This window comes from Nelusetta ayraudi, unplaced genomic scaffold, assembly GCF_046127955.1.
Source record: "Nelusetta ayraudi isolate G7.1 ecotype Tasmania unplaced genomic scaffold, CSIRO-AGI_Nayr_v1 ptg000098l, whole genome shotgun sequence".
NCBI lineage: Eukaryota > Metazoa > Chordata > Actinopteri > Tetraodontiformes > Monacanthidae > Nelusetta > Nelusetta ayraudi.
The window spans coordinates 61,138-76,301 of NW_027466148.1; the positions used below are offsets into that span (position 1 = coordinate 61,138).

The following is a 15,164-nucleotide window of genomic DNA, read 5'->3' on the forward strand; positions in this document are numbered from 1 at the left end:
CTGTCACCTGCAGCGCTGCCAGCAACGGCAACGAGTCTCTTTAGCGCCCCCTGGTCTTAGTGGGCCGTAACTCTGGCAGCTCGGTGACACAGATGGGAAGGAGGTTCGTACCGACTCACAAGCAGCGTTTCCATGACCTCTAGAATTGCGCGAAACCTAAATATGGCAATAAAAAACTGGTGGTGGAAACAGCTGCACTTGGAAAAACTTCTGAAATATGACTCAAAGGTTTTGAGGCTCTCATGAGGTGGTTTTTCAGAAGTATCCATAAAGAGGTATATTGCAAAAGTGTACACCTATGGACAATTTAGAGTGTTCAATTGACCTCACATGCATGTTTTTGGAGTATGGGAGGAAGCCGGAGAAGCCGGAGAGAACCCACACAGACACAGGGAGAACATGCAAACTCCACACAGAAAGGTCCCAGGCCGGGGCCCCGAAATCGAACCCACGACCTTCTTGCTGTGAGGCGGCAGCACTAACCACTGCGCCACCGTGAAGCAAAGAAAATGTTTCAAAATAGTTGGCAAAGCAGCAAAGAAAATTATTAAAAGACACCTTGCTGAAAAGCGATTTTGCTGTTTGATTTAGAAGCAAACTTGAATAAAAAAAAAATAATACTGGTCATTTTTTTCTGTTTTATTGTTATTTTTCAAGTCTTGGTCTTGGTCTCGATGCTCTCTAGTCTTGATAAAGTCTTGATCTGGTCTTGGTCTCGATGCTCTCTAGTCTTGATAATGTCTTGGTCTGGGTTGGTGCCGTCTTGACTACAACACTACGTTTCCTGCCGCCCGGTATACCAGAGCTCCTCATTCAAACGGCCGACCATCCAGGCGTCTCGCTGCTGTTCTGAGGCAGCTGCAGGCGCTCCTGGCGCTTTTGTCTGCGGCCATCCTCCCGCTGGCTGCTCCTCCGCGCCCTCTGCGCCTCCGAGCATCGATTAGCGAGGCCTCGTGGCATCGGGCGCAGACGGGCGGGGCACGATGCCACTCCGCTGCTGCTAATTAACTAATTGAAAGAGCGGAGTGTGTAAAATGAGGGGGAGAACAAATAGGCCAATGCGAGGGGCCTTTGTGGCGGCGAGGAGGAGGAGAGCCGCTCATCCCTTTGGCGAATGAGCCGTAAAATCGGGAGTACAGTGAGTGTGAAATCTCAGCCGTGACATTTGTCCACAAGATCAATGCTCTCTTATTACTGGCCGGCCAATAAAGTCTTGATTTACGGCGGCTTTCTCAGACCCCCCCCCCCCGTCCCCTGGCCTGAGTCGGCCTGGTGGCTGGTTATGTGAATCCCATGAGGTCAAACTCATGGAGTCGTAAAGTGAGATGCAACATTGGTACAAAGCGGAGGAAGAGGAGCCCAGAGACTGAGGGAGGAGTGGAAAAGAAAAAAATGTTTTTTCTTGTTTCTCCTTCTCCAGCTGTCCGCCGGCTCCCTGTCCCATGGGGAGGGGTGGGGGGTGGGAGGGGTGGCGGGGTTGCCACAGAGACAGGAGGCCACATGTCTTGGGGGCGTCAGTGTTGGTCAAAGGAGACCATTGTTCCTGCGTTAAGCCGTCTTCACTGTGGCCGTCTGCCAGGGGTTGGGTGTGTGTGTGTGTGTGTGTGTGTGTGTGTGTGCGCGTTGGGGGGGGGGGTTCACAGCCCTGACTGGCTCTCACACACACTGCACACTGAACAGCAACCCCCCAGCAACTTGTACAAAAGGTGCACAACACATTGAATAATAATTTGGAAGCTGGGCAGCTCCTCCTGAAGACCATCAGGACTCAGCGACACCAAGACAAGAAGGAAGGAAAAGCGAACGTCAGGCGGAATTTAGTATCTCTACTGCCGTCAAGCTGCATCAAGGTGCTTGACCCCAGAGTGGCCACTAGATGGCACTGCTACCCCACCGCGGCCACCCGGTGGTGTTCTACGAGTATCCACATGATGCCGCCCATTAGTCTTGGGCTCCTGGGGTGGGAGGGTGCGCAGAGCCGCAAAACCTCCGACGTCCTTCAGCCGAGTGACTTCGACTCGGTGTAAAGAGGAGCGAGTCAATTACAGGCTGATGGATAGATTACCGCCGGGCGTGCATCATCCCAGGAGCCAATCCCGAGCCACCCACACCCCCCACCCCACCAACCCCGACGTGAAGCAGGTTTGAAACTCAATTTGTTAGGCCTCGGCTCTCCCAGGCGATGAAGCCGTGAGAGGGCGGGGGGGGGCAGGGCTCCATCTGCGAGCGATCGCAATCAGTGCATCACGGACCAAGTGACCACACAGCTGGTTGACTCATCGGTTGGTTTATTGGGGCTCAGTTCTGATCTCCAGTGCTGAAGTCAAAACTGATCATTGCTCTTATTGGAAACAGTTCATTAAAAGCTGATGTTGCCGATCTGATGGGATCTGAACACAGACACGTGATGATTAAAGGACGAAGAATAAAATAAAACATAATAAAAAAAAAAACAGCAACCAACAACGACGACATTAAATTCAAGGAGAGCAGACGAGAGTCAACGTGACGAAGGCTGAACATGAGCTGGAGCTTCTCGCCACCTGCTGGAAGCACCTATTGATGCAGAGGAGCTGCGGCCAGAGAGTCCAGAGGGCCGAGACACCATGTGATCACCAGTGGAGTGGCTGGGTATTGATCGGGGAGGTCAATGGAGATGATTGGGTTCTCAGGTTATTGACCGGCGAGGTCGATGGGTGGAAGTGGGCGGAGACTAATGAGCAATAGTCAGTTGTGATGATTCACCGGCGACTCAAAGCAACTCAGTGCGAAGCCGACAAACACAAAGTCTGACGAGGGCCCCTGTCAGGCGGGCTGGCTGGAGCTGAGACGGCGCCCCCTGGTCCTCCGGCGGGGCTCTGCAGTGTGATCGGTGGGTGATGGAGGCAGCCAGGCCAGACCCTGACCGCCACCGCCACCGCTCTCCACGCCGCTCCTGTTCCTCAGACTGCGCCGCACGGAGCGCCGGCCCTCGCCGCCGCCGCTGCTGGCCACCGGTCTGAAGACGTCCTCGCAGTCAAAGTTGGACTGCCAGGGTGCTAGCCCCGCCTCCTTCCACTCCTCCTGACTGCCAGAGTCCGATGAGACGCTGCGCCGATGCTTCTCCTCCTCCTCCTCCACCCTGATCTTCTTCTCTTCCACCTCACAGCTGCTCTGGTGCTCCACCTGCAGCTTCAGCTCCGACCTGTGCGTCGAGCTCCTGCGGCCTCTCTTGGTCTTCCTTGGAGCTGGAGACCTCAGAGCTGGAGAGCCGGAGTCAGACGTGGGTGCCTCCCGACCTCCCCCCGAGCCCGCACGCCGTCCTGCAGCTGCTGCCGTCCCAGCATCACAGCTGCCGGCTTCTACTTCCTGTCTGGTCTCCGTCACGGTCTCAGGTGTTTCCCCGTCCCGCTCCGCAGGTGTGGACTCTTCACGGCACTCTGGTGACTCATCACCGACCTCCTGCTCCAGCAGACCGCTTGCCTCCGTCGTGGGAACTTCACCTTCTGAGGGACTTTCCCGGACCTTTTCTAGCGTCACCTCAGAGCCTGCGGACGGGAGGAAGTGAGGTCCACAGTTAGCTTCAACACCAGTCAATGGAAATGCCTGCAAATCGCAATTGGACTTGGTGGAAAGTTGAGAAATATCGCTTTCATTTTGCGGAAAACTGTCAGGGAAACGCAGCTACTGTCACCACTGTCACCAACATAGGGCTGAACAATTATGGAAAATAATCTAATTGCGATTTTTTTCCCCCTCAATATTGCGATTGTGATTTAATTTGCAATTTTCTTTTTTTTTTTTTTTTTTTTTTTTATTTATCTTTCTCTCTTGTATTTTTCCACAAACAAACAAAAAATGATATGTATTATAATAAACATATCAGATTTATTATACACAATTGTTCTTTTTTATAGGCTCGGCTAATGTTAAGATAAAAGCAAAATGAAACATGAATTAATATGAAAGAGCCTTTATTTATCTACTTGTGTTTTTGTTTTGTTTTTTTGCAAGACATCTTAATCGGGCTTAGAATGATTTTGTCTAAGTCCACAAAAAGCACAAAACAGCGACAGCTTCATTCAACCCATGCTAACACGCTAGCAGTGTTAAAACCGCTACAAGGTGCGAACTTGCGAGGCAGCGGTTCATTGCCAGCGAACACAACTCCGACTGTTGTGGTCGTTGGTGCTTCGGTAGTTCGTTCGGCCTTTTTTTTTTTTAAATCTCTCCCGACACTGTTTTGCTAAACTACGGCCACCAGTTGGTGGCAACCAGGAAGACCTTTTCCTTGCGTGTCGCTCCGTCCGTCCAGCTCGTCGCAGCATCGACTCCTCCCACTACCTGCTTGGCTTCGCGCCGCTCGCAAGTCACGTGACCGGAACTCGCGTCAATCAAATCGCAGTCTTTGCGGTTAGAAAATCTTGTTTTGTCCTATCGCCATATTAATCGCAAGTGCGATTTATCGTACGGCCCTAAACTAACATCAACAACGAAAATCAGTTTTGGGCCCACATGACATTAAGAACGAGCAAAGCATAGATAAAAACAACATCACATATAAAAACAAGTCATAATAAATATGATTGTGGCTGTAAACATTTAAGAATAGTGCAAAAACACAAGTTCATAGTACGACTGGAGAGCAGAGGGTGATGGGGGTGTGATATTACACTCTGTAGTGTGTGTGTGTATGTGTGTGTGTGTGTGTGTGTGTGTGTGTGTGTGTGCGTGTGTGTGTGTTCTGAAGCAGCTGGACTGGGTGGTTCACCTGCACTGCTGGTGGAAGGAGGCCTGGTGCTGAAGGACAGCGACTCAGTGATGGGGCTGAGCACGGGGTTCTTGGAGGCGTAGGCCCGCGAGCTGTACAGCGAGCGATCCACGTCCTTGCTCCAGCGACGCGTCACCGCCGAGGACTGCAGACAGACAGACAGAGGTTAGAGCCGGGCAGACTGACATACTTGTGATGTATTGACAGAGGAAGGTGGGGCAAGACGAGATCAGATTAGTCAACAATTGATTTCCTAAACACATTCGACAGCCGCACAATCAGTCGTCGTAATCACACAGCCAGGAAACGGCTGCGGCTGAATTAAACGCCAAGGATGTGTGCAATGCAAAGTTCACTTGACTGAGGAAATCCTTCCTCAGTCCCTCAGCTTAAAAGACACTTGTTCTGGGAAATCAAGCCCCTTTGTGATGTCACAACACCGGCCAGTCAGGCGTTGGCTCCGCCCTCTGACGCAGCCTTGTGGTCCATGCGGAAGGTCCAACAAAGCATCGGTTTGATTTTCAACAGTCGACTCTTAACAAAGGGCTAAATATGCCACTTTTCTTTTTTTTCTTTTTTTTTTTTTTTGATGATAACGATGTGAAACGGCTCCAGAGTCCTGGACAGAGACAGAACATTCAGACAATGAGCAGAACCGGGACTGCCGACACGTGAGCTTAGTTTCCAGCGGTATCATCGCATGACCAGCCAGTGTGGAGGGACTGCCTGGATCGAAGGCTCTGCAGTCTCCTCCTCCTCCTCCCCCCGCCGCTCTCGGCGAAGAGGCGTGAAAGAGAGAAAATCACAGGGCGGCGCTCAGCTCGGCTCACCTTTATCTTCCCCGAGGCCGCCTCGGCACTGGAGCGCTTCGACCTCTTCACAGGTTCACTCTCCACCAGGTGCTGAGGGAGTACAGGGAAGAGGGCACATTATATGGACCCGACTCTCGAGGCCTCACGAGTAAGTGGAAGTGTTCGGACACGATTAAGTTCCAATCCAGTGGAATTAAAGAGCAGATTAAGCGGCAGCGTGCCGTGACCCCTGAGTTAGGAGGGAGACACCTGGGCGGCTCAGCGGCTGCAGAGTGAGACTGTAGCAGAGGCGGAGGCACACCTTCCTCTTCCTGCTGCTGGAGCGAGTCGGAGCCTCAGCTGGAGCTTCTCCCTCGGGGGCAGGACGCTGTGGAGGAGAGTCGCAGGTTGGAAAACACACACTGACAAACACATCAGACAGGAACGGCCGACGCAGGTTTAAATAACCCTGCGCTGCCGCAGAGCTTCACTTGATCTGTGAACAACTCGTACTTCACATTAAGCCTAATTACAGGCCCTCTGCAGTATCACACACACTGACTTAGACTCATTAGGAAGCCAAAGACGTCGCAGCGCAGCTGAGCGCAAGACGTCAGGAGACAACCGGAGCAGAAATTCTTCACGACTTTTTATTTTCCTCTTTAGGGTTGAAGTGCATCCGATCCAAGTCGGTTACAACGGCGGAGAAATGTGGGCTGAAACTGAGCTGTTTGCGGCAGCGGCGCACCTTTCTGCTTGGTTTCCTCCGGAGTGGAGGCTCCACTTTGGCTTCAAGCTGCTGCTGCTGCAGCTCCGGCTCCTCCGGCTCCTCCGGCACAGAGGTCCGCTCATCCGTCTGAGGGTCCACCGTGGCTTCAGCCTCTGCCTCTGCCTCTGGCGGGAGGAAGGGGAGGACAGCAGCAGTAAAGATGAGAGGAGAGACCTGGACACTCGGATCCTCTCCTGGTGCTCCTGATGAAGTTCAGTCTACGGCTTCCAGCGCCTGCTGCAACTTGTTTGCACAGGCGCCTCTGTGATGTTTTTACTTTTCTGTGCGTGAAATTGCAGCGACTTCTGAGGACGAGCAAAGTGACACCGATGCGATTTGTTGAAACGGCTATTAAATGCCGACAACGCGGAGCAGATACGGCTCATTTCAAGCAACTAGGACCGGAGCGACGACAGGTTTTAATCATGCTTTCATCCGGCTGGTATGAAGGAATCACTGCCACCGTGGTTAAAAATACACATACAAAAAAAAAAAACATCAAAAAGAGGAAGACAGGTAAGACAGATTATTATTATAATGTGTGTAAGACATTCAGTTATATTTGCAGCTGCAGCGAGGTTCAGTGATTATGGAGTTATGTAGGTATATTACAGTCTAATGGAATCTTTGTATTGCTGATGTGCTTCCTGGCTCTCTGGCTCTATATAAACACGCAGTGTTTATATAGACAAAAACTACTAAAATGGAAAAACAATAATCAAGTTGTATAAACTTAATTTAGTCCATGTTCAAGTTTGTATATTTATTTGAGTTTAGGGGGTAGGTACATATAAGTTTATACTTCCTCCTACCCCTTTTCGGACATGAATAAAATTATTTTAATGTATATTTCACTCGTGTTTGTTTACTTATCCTATTTTATTTTTTATTTATTTATTTATTTTCGTATGTTTTGGTTTTTGTATCCCTTTTATTTTCTCATTTTCTTTCATGTCCGAAATAAATAAATAAAATAAAATAAAAATAAAATCAAAGACAATGTTTGAAACATTTCGATATTTTCAGTGAGTGTTGCAGCAGCAGCAGCAGCAGCAACTCACCTGCCAGACTCTGAGCTTCGGACTCCTCGTGGAAGGCGTTGTTGAGATTCAGCGGTTGGGCGTCCGACCAATATTCTGAAAAACAGAGCCGGCAGGGTCACCGCCTGACCAGAGCCTGAACGCATCACGATCTGTGGCCGTGCCTGCTGAAAACTGACCTCCGTCTGCCGTCATCTCGGCCTCCATCTCCTCGATCGTCCGCTGGAAAATCTGGGAGCAGGAAATGCAGGAGAGCAGCTGACTGGGCCACATTCCATTTCTTTCAACTGTCGATCAAATCACGAGCCGGCGGGGACGACGCTGCATGTGCAGCACATCACTGCAAGCGCCACCACTCGACGTCTCACCTGCCCGTCCTCGTCCTCCCCCACAGACGCCATACGGCGGTTGCGAGGCATCTTGAGCACCGGCGAGGCTCCGAAGGCGGACAGGACATCCAGGTCGGGATGAGCCGCCGCCGCGTCATCGTCGCTCCTCTGCGGCGTCTTCAGCGCCGAGCGCAAGGCTCCGCCTGGAGTCGGGGCCCGGGCTGGCGTGCCTCCCTTCTGCAGCGGCGTGCTGGGGGGGAGGTGCCTATCAAAGAACTCGGGCGAGAGTGGACCTCCGAATCGCACGCTCTTCTTCTTCTTCTTGGCTTTGAAATCGGCGACTGAGGCGTCTGCTCCTGCAGGGAGGCAGAAGCGTGGACCACCCAGGGTGTGTTCAAGGACCCCGCTCGAAAAACAGGCCGTCCAATCAATTATTGACAGAGTGTTTTTGCGCGACCAAAGTTTCACCCGAAAATAAATTCTGAGGCCTCTTGAGTGAAAAACTGGCTTCGGTTTCGCCTTTTGCATCATTTAGAATCGGAACTGAGGCACACGGAATGCGTGATGAAGAAGAGAAATCACAACAAGACTGACTAGACACTGTGTTCACACACACACACACGCACACGCGCACGCGCACACACACGCACACGCCTAAAAATCTAGTCAGTGGGTGACAGTTACGCCTGTGGTATTATTGAATTTGTTAATTAAAGTGCTAATCCCTGTCTTGTACAACAGAGCTAATCTGTTATTTGATACCGGGGCTGTGATTTCATCAGAATAATTAACAGCCTATTTGGCCACAAAACCCCCCTCCCCACAAACAAACAGAATTGTGGTGCGAGGGAAAAGTGAGCCTGGTTTCCTGGACACGGCGGCACTTTGCCCGTCTGGCTTCCTCCCCAGCCGAGAGGCGGCCGAGGCCAGAACACATTAAAGCGCCGGTTTGCGCGTGTTTACCTGCGGGCTTCATCTCCGAGTCGGAGGGGAGGGCGCCGAGCAGGTGGGAGGACGGAGCAGCAGCAGCAGCAGCTGCAGGACCATCAGGCTGGCGGAGGCTTTCCAGTTCAAAGTCGACCTCCTGTCGAGAGAGAAAACATGAGCGCTCCCGTCGCCGCGCACGGCTGCTCAGTCACGCAAACCCGACGGCTGTGATGTGATAATGCGGCGCCCCCCCGGGGACAACTGCCGGCACTAGCGGGCCTTTATTGACGCGCACGCAACTCTTTGAAGATGAAACAACAACTGGAGCGAAAAAAATTTGTCGGGAGAATCTCAAAGGAACTTTGTCGAACTCCAATCAATGGCACAGCCTTCACGTTTAGGCTCCCGCACAGTGCTCGGCTGCAGACATTTCAGCGCTGATAACAATAAATAAAAAGTTTAAGTCGGTCCTGAAACTTGTTTATTAATCATCCGCCCTTTAGTGCAGATGAAAGCGCGAAGCAACTGCAGCAAACTGCCCATTGAAAGCCCACAGGGAGACGGAGAAGATGACAGCAAGAGTGTTAGCAGCTACAGTAGCAGCTAGGAGCTAGCTACCCGACCATTCAATCTGAGTCCCATTCAGAGGGCTACCATTCAATTAATCGCGATTAATCGAAAATCGCAATTTATCACAATTCATATATGTATATATCCTCACTCTGTGACTCTCTAATTACTGTTACTGGACAGACCAATTTACTTTCTATTATCTTAGAGATAACTGTCAACTGGAATGCACTTCCACATCAACAACAATAGCAGACAACATGAAACATTAAGCATACTCTTGCTGGGAGTGAGACATCAGCTCTCTCTCTCTCTCTCTCTCTCTCTCTCTCTCTCTCTCTCTCTCTCTCTCTCTCTCTCTCTCTCTCTCTCTCTCTCTCTCTCTCTCTCTCTCTCTCTCTCTCTCTCTCTCTCTCTCTCTCTCTCTCTCTCTCTCTCTCTCTCTCTCTCTCTCTCTCTCTCTCTCTCTCACTCACTCACTCACTGCTGAATGTGTGAGTGGAATGTTTTGTACTGAAGATGTCCTGAAGACTCTGCACCTCCCTGCTCTGCTATCACTCTCTTGCATAAACACACCGAGCAGCAGGCCTCGTGTTTCAAAAGCGGCGCACACGCCTGCAAAATTGTCATACCGTCAGTTCGGTGGCGGACACACAGTTCAGGGCAACAAGCAAGCCGTGCGTGGCCCAAACTCACGGGGGATGTGAAACACACGATCACAAAAGTCCAGCGGGGCTTCGTCTCTGCTTGTGTGTGGTTTTACAGAGCCGTCCGTGATTGACAACGGGAGGCTATTGCACTTTGCTTCAGCCCTAAGCAGGGAATAATAATAATAATGATGATAATGATAATATTCCCAGCCTGCCTCATTAGTACATGTTGCATGACTGATGATTTCACACTTGACCCATGCTGGTTGCAATTCAAGGGAGTCCTATTATTAACTGGCAGAACTCTGAGCTTGGCGGCATTGTGTTCATGGCTTTCACAGTTTCACTCTTGACCCCCCCCCCCCCCCCCCCCCAAAAAAAAGCTCCACTTGACGAGCTTCGACGTTGACCAGACCGTTTAGTTTCATCAGCTCCTCTGGAACTCAGCCAAACACTTGTGATGCTATAGTAATTAGGACCTAACCTGCTGGCTCTCCGGGATGGAGCATGCTGGGAGCTTGAAGGCAGGTGGAAGAGGTGAAGGTATGAGCACAGCCTGGGCCTCGCTGGGTGGCGGCAAATCCTCCAATAATCCTCCCTTTGGATCCCAAGACAGAAAATGTGAGTGTTTTATTGCTTCTCGAAACAAACACAATGAACGAAATGAAAAACAAAACTATTATTGACTGCTGCATCTGTCATATATACAAAAACAAAAGTGCTTTAAGACTTGAGACAGCACTTCATTCAATAGAGGAAAAAAAAGAAAGCAATGCATAAAAAAAGTTAAGAGCCGGCACTTAAATCAAACAACAAGTTTTTTCCTTGGCGCCGTTCATTCCTCCCTTTCTAAATGTGCACAGTCAAAAAGCCAGAGTACACACAGGTCGCAGAAAGCTTTTAGATGAATTATTTATCACGTTCGAGCGAGAACACGCTTGGTGTTTGCATACCTTTTCTGCACTGGAGTGGAGGACAGGAGCGCCGGCCTCTCTAATCTGCAGCCTGCAGGCTTCTGGGGGGGCCACGGGCCTCGCGCTGCACCGCGCGGCCGGCGACGCTGATGGGCGGTTCTCCTTCTCCCCATCGTGAGCGCTGGCATCTGATAAACATGCAAAGAAACAGCTGTAACACTGGCTGCTTAAATATACAAAAAGAACAGCTGTGTAATAAACGAGTTGGAAATAACTGTCAAAAACTGCTTTGAAGCGGCTGGTATGAGATTCCGTTTTGGCAGCGGAGCAGTGAGAGAGTGGCCAATAAGCCGAGCGGGCTGAGCCGAGGCAGACTGGCTGCTCGGAGACGATGTCGGAAGAGTCAGATTTATCCCGCGCCGCAAATTAATCCCACGCCTTTAATCGTGCCTGCGGTCATCATCGCGACATCCTACTGGCACGGATCCCCGGGCGGTGGACCCACACCATCAATCCCGAGGCACTGAGGTGGCCTCACCAGACAGATAACCTCTTGTCTTGATGCATCCTCCAGCGTCGCTGTCCTGCCTCGGCGCCAGATCGCAGTCCTCGTCGTCGGCCACATCCATCAGGTACTGGAAGGAGGCCATCTTCTGCTTCAGCGTGGAGGCGACCCGCGGAAGGAAGGGGCTACTTTTGACGGGCTGGGGGTTGAGGAGGCAGAAAAACACAAACGTATCTGCTCAGTGATACGGCTTGACAGCTGCGAGACTTCTGAAATTACTGGGGCGGTTTTATGGAGCGGCAGCGCCGTTTATCACAAACTGCCTGCACACACAAGGCCGTGATGTCGAGGTTGGCTGAGGTCTGGTAGACAAGACGCACGCTTTGGATTGCTATTAATATTACTCTGTTGTCAGGTGAGTGTTGAATGAACACATAAAGTGCAGACTGCACAGGTTTTGACCACATTTTTCAGTATTTGGTCGGTTAAAAAATAAAATAAAACGAATAAACATACACTTTACATAAAGTTATACGTATATTATTTTAAAAAGTGAATGAATAATAATAACACAGTTCAAATACAATGACACGGAGCTAAAAACAAGATAATCGTCACACACTTTGGATTGGGAGGATTTACTCAGGTGAAACCCGGCAGATGCCTCACCTCTGGTGTCTGGGAGGGCGGCGGCGTTTTCATCCTATTCTGGGCCATGAAGCGGATGAGGGAGTTTGTCTCTGGGGAGCCACGGACGCCGATGGTGGACCTCCGCCTTGCCTTCATCTGAGCCAGGCGCGATTTATCTGGAACGAGAGGGAGACAAAAAACTCCATCACACACATGCAAACTTTCATCCATGAAAAAACACATTTTATTATTGTTATTCCAATACTGGCATTACTGAATGTAGGGCAGTGAAAACGTTAAATAACAAAAAAAAAAAAAATAGGAAGAATGCAGATGTTGGATCATGGGCACGTAAAGAAATACTACTAATTCTAATAATAATAATGAAGAAGTTGCTATTTCAACTAGGCAGTAATCAAGAGACACATCAGACCAAGTCCTGCCACCTTTGGAGTTTGACGAATTCGCAGGTGTGAAACTCTTGGCAGAGATGCCAAAGTGACAAGGCGTCAGTCCACAGAAATTCAGGGGTGCCGTGGTCTCCTTCAAGACGAGGGGCAGGTCTTCCAGAGGGGTCACGCTCTCCTTCTGCCCTCCATCAGCGCAGCCAGGGTTGCCCTCCACGCTGGCCATCTGCGTGGCCAAACAGTCACACAAAAACACACAGACAGTCTGTTACCCCATGTAGTTTGTACTTGTACACCTGTGAAGGTTCTCAGTCATCCTGAAGCAGAAGGGTTGAGTTAGGGCAACTTCACTTGTTCCTGCGATCTTGAAGATGTTTCGCCTCTCATGATTTGCACCGTTATTCATTATTTGCACTAAATTGACGTGTTTTTTTTTTTTTTTATCAACTATCTTGTTCGCTGCATGCTGTCCTTGCACCGCGGACTGCCGACTAACAACATTTCAATGCTCTGTAGATGTTTACATATATTGCAGTACTGTCAATAAATCTACCTTGAACCTCTTATCCATAAAACTGAAGATAGAAGCCTTTCGGAAGAGAGGCGAAACGTCTTCAAGGTCGCAAGAACAAGTCCAGTTTCCCCAACTTAACCCTTCTTTTTTGTACTTAGACAACTTCCCATGAAATCTCCCTGCAGCTATTCAAACGACAAGATTCCCAGAGGTACAGAGAGAGAGAGAGAGAGAGAGAGAGAGAGAGAGAGAGAGAGAGAGAGAGAGAGAGAGAGAGAGAGAGAGAGAGAGAGTTGTGGGCTACCCACTAGCTAGCAGCTTCCCGTATGATGGCACTCAGCTTACAGCGTCAGTAATAAAAAACAACACCGATTTTTATCATCGCTCATACAAAACACGGGACTTGCTGCTTTGTCGATATCATCGCTTAATTTGATTCGGATGGGTGTTTTTAAGCTGTTTACATTCTAACGCTCCTCCGCTATGACTCCCCGCCGGCTAACTCCAGGGGCAAAAGTCTGGTTTCTGGCGACTAAAACGCTTACCTTATAGGGTTATGCTAAAAGAACAATGTACCCGATGTAAAAAAGTTTTTAAAAAATGTACATAAGCGTACATTACAAAAATAAAAAAAGGTTGGCGGGCATCGGTTTAGAAAAACCAAAAAAAAAGAGAAAAGTGCCCGAACCCAGTACGCAGGCAGACGACCATTCAAAATACCCTCCACGGCACGCCAACTGCTTCCTGTGTATCCCTCCGCCAAAACCGTACGCGGCGCGCTCGAACGCACGTCTCAACAACAGCACGCAACGCCGTGCAACTGTGTAGACGTACCTATGACTGTAAATTATAAATAATCATATAGTTCAGTCTTTGTGATAAAAATGGAAAATTGTAAAAAATAAATAAAAACCGCCCCGATTTGGGGAACTAACTTCCGTATTTACAAAGTGGGCGAACTAGTTTAATATGAATTGGCCAATAGGAGCATGAAATACATACCTCGTGACCTCTAACTCGTCAAAGATTGGTTGTTTTGGAAGGGAGACGCGAAAGCTCCGAAATAATAATAATAATAATAATAATAATAATAATAATAATAATAATAATAATAATAATAATAATAATAATACAGATTTGTAGATGATTCAAATTTTGTTTGTTTTTTTAACCACGCTTGCTGGAAAATATTTTGTTTTGAAAGTGTTTACCCTAACAGTTGTTGTGTTGTGTGAACCATGATCTGCTCATGAATACCCGTATAAAACTCGAAACACACACACACACACACACACACACACACACACACACACACACACACACACACACACACACACACACACAGAGCTCTGGCTTTAGTGAGGTTTTTGGGTGTGCGGTGCAGCTGTGTACACTGAGATCAGATGCTGCATCAGAGAGCTCAGCTCCACAGCGGGACTGTTGACCACATGAAGCGTTTGGCTTCTCCCATAGACATGCACAGCCTCGCCTGTAGTTGAAGCCACTGCTGCTGCTGTTCCTGCTGCTACTGCGCAGGATGAGCGACACAAGACTCCTAAAGATCAAAGAATAGCAATGAAATCTTTTTCAATTCAAGTCCTCTTGAAGTTTTATGACACATGTGATCTCATAATTAAAAAGAGAACAAAGACATGTGCCTACAAATGAGTAACAGCATCAAAACAACCATAGATTTGCTGTAACACACACACACTGTGAATATTGTTGGCATCAAAAGTTGGATGAACATTATGAAAACAACCATCTGATAAAGTTCTCATCCTGGGTTTGATTACAAAAAATGATGACAGTGTTTTCGGCCATCTGCATCTACACTTCCAAAGGCCTCTGCCACTTAGTGGGCAATGACTCAGTGGCAGTTGCATGATTCTGACGCACAGCGTGAAGGTGGCATGACTTTGTTGCTGGTTGCCTTGACTATTTTAGCAGGAGGCGGTGCGTTAAAGCCGCCTGAGAACTTGAGTGATCACGAGTGTCCAGATGCCCCAGCAGCAGCGAACCACCTGCTGCGGCCAACTTCATCCGGAGGCGTCTGCTCCTTGTTCAACTGCTCGATTCGGCAGTTGGCCACCAGGGGACGTTTGCACAAGTTGTAGCTACAGGCTTCAACTTAACCTGTCCATACATCATGGCACCAAGGCTGTAATTAATCTGTTTCTATTCCTTTCTTTGCTTTCATTTGCCTTTTTAGGGGGGGTTGTAAACGTATGTAAACATATTCTACGTTTATAGTCTAAATTACTTAATTTTATTTTTATTTTTTTAAACAGATATTTTTTTTTTACAACTTTGGAGGATTTTAAAACAAAAAACATGCTATACAAAAAAATAATAATCATAAAAACTA

General features: G+C 49.0%; 1 protein-coding gene across 4 annotated transcripts; it reads right to left on the reverse strand.

Moving 5' to 3' along the window:
• Positions 1-2,271: 2,271 nt before the first annotated feature.
• Positions 2,272-13,674, reverse strand: cdca2 (cell division cycle associated 2). 4 transcript variants are annotated; one of them, XM_076048282.1, is made up of 15 exons: positions 13,342-13,674; positions 12,322-12,508; positions 11,915-12,051; positions 11,279-11,444; positions 10,780-10,928; positions 10,311-10,424; positions 8,643-8,763; positions 7,719-8,035; positions 7,530-7,581; positions 7,372-7,446; positions 6,290-6,429; positions 5,864-5,929; positions 5,581-5,652; positions 4,751-4,895; positions 2,272-3,527 (listed from the first exon to the last, which is right to left on the reverse strand). In XM_076048282.1, exons 2-15 carry the CDS (start codon positions 12,506-12,508, stop codon positions 2,806-2,808), a joined length of 2,463 nt encoding a protein of 820 aa, XP_075904397.1. In that variant the 5' UTR covers positions 13,342-13,674; the 3' UTR covers positions 2,272-2,805. The 4 variants fall into 4 exon arrangements, with proteins under 4 accessions (XP_075904397.1, XP_075904396.1, XP_075904395.1 ...); XM_076048281.1 differs by lacking the exon at positions 13,342-13,674 and adding an exon at positions 12,836-12,868 and having other exon boundaries at positions 11,291-11,444; XM_076048280.1 differs by lacking the exon at positions 13,342-13,674 and adding an exon at positions 12,836-12,868.
• Positions 13,675-15,164: the final 1,490 nt, after the last annotated feature.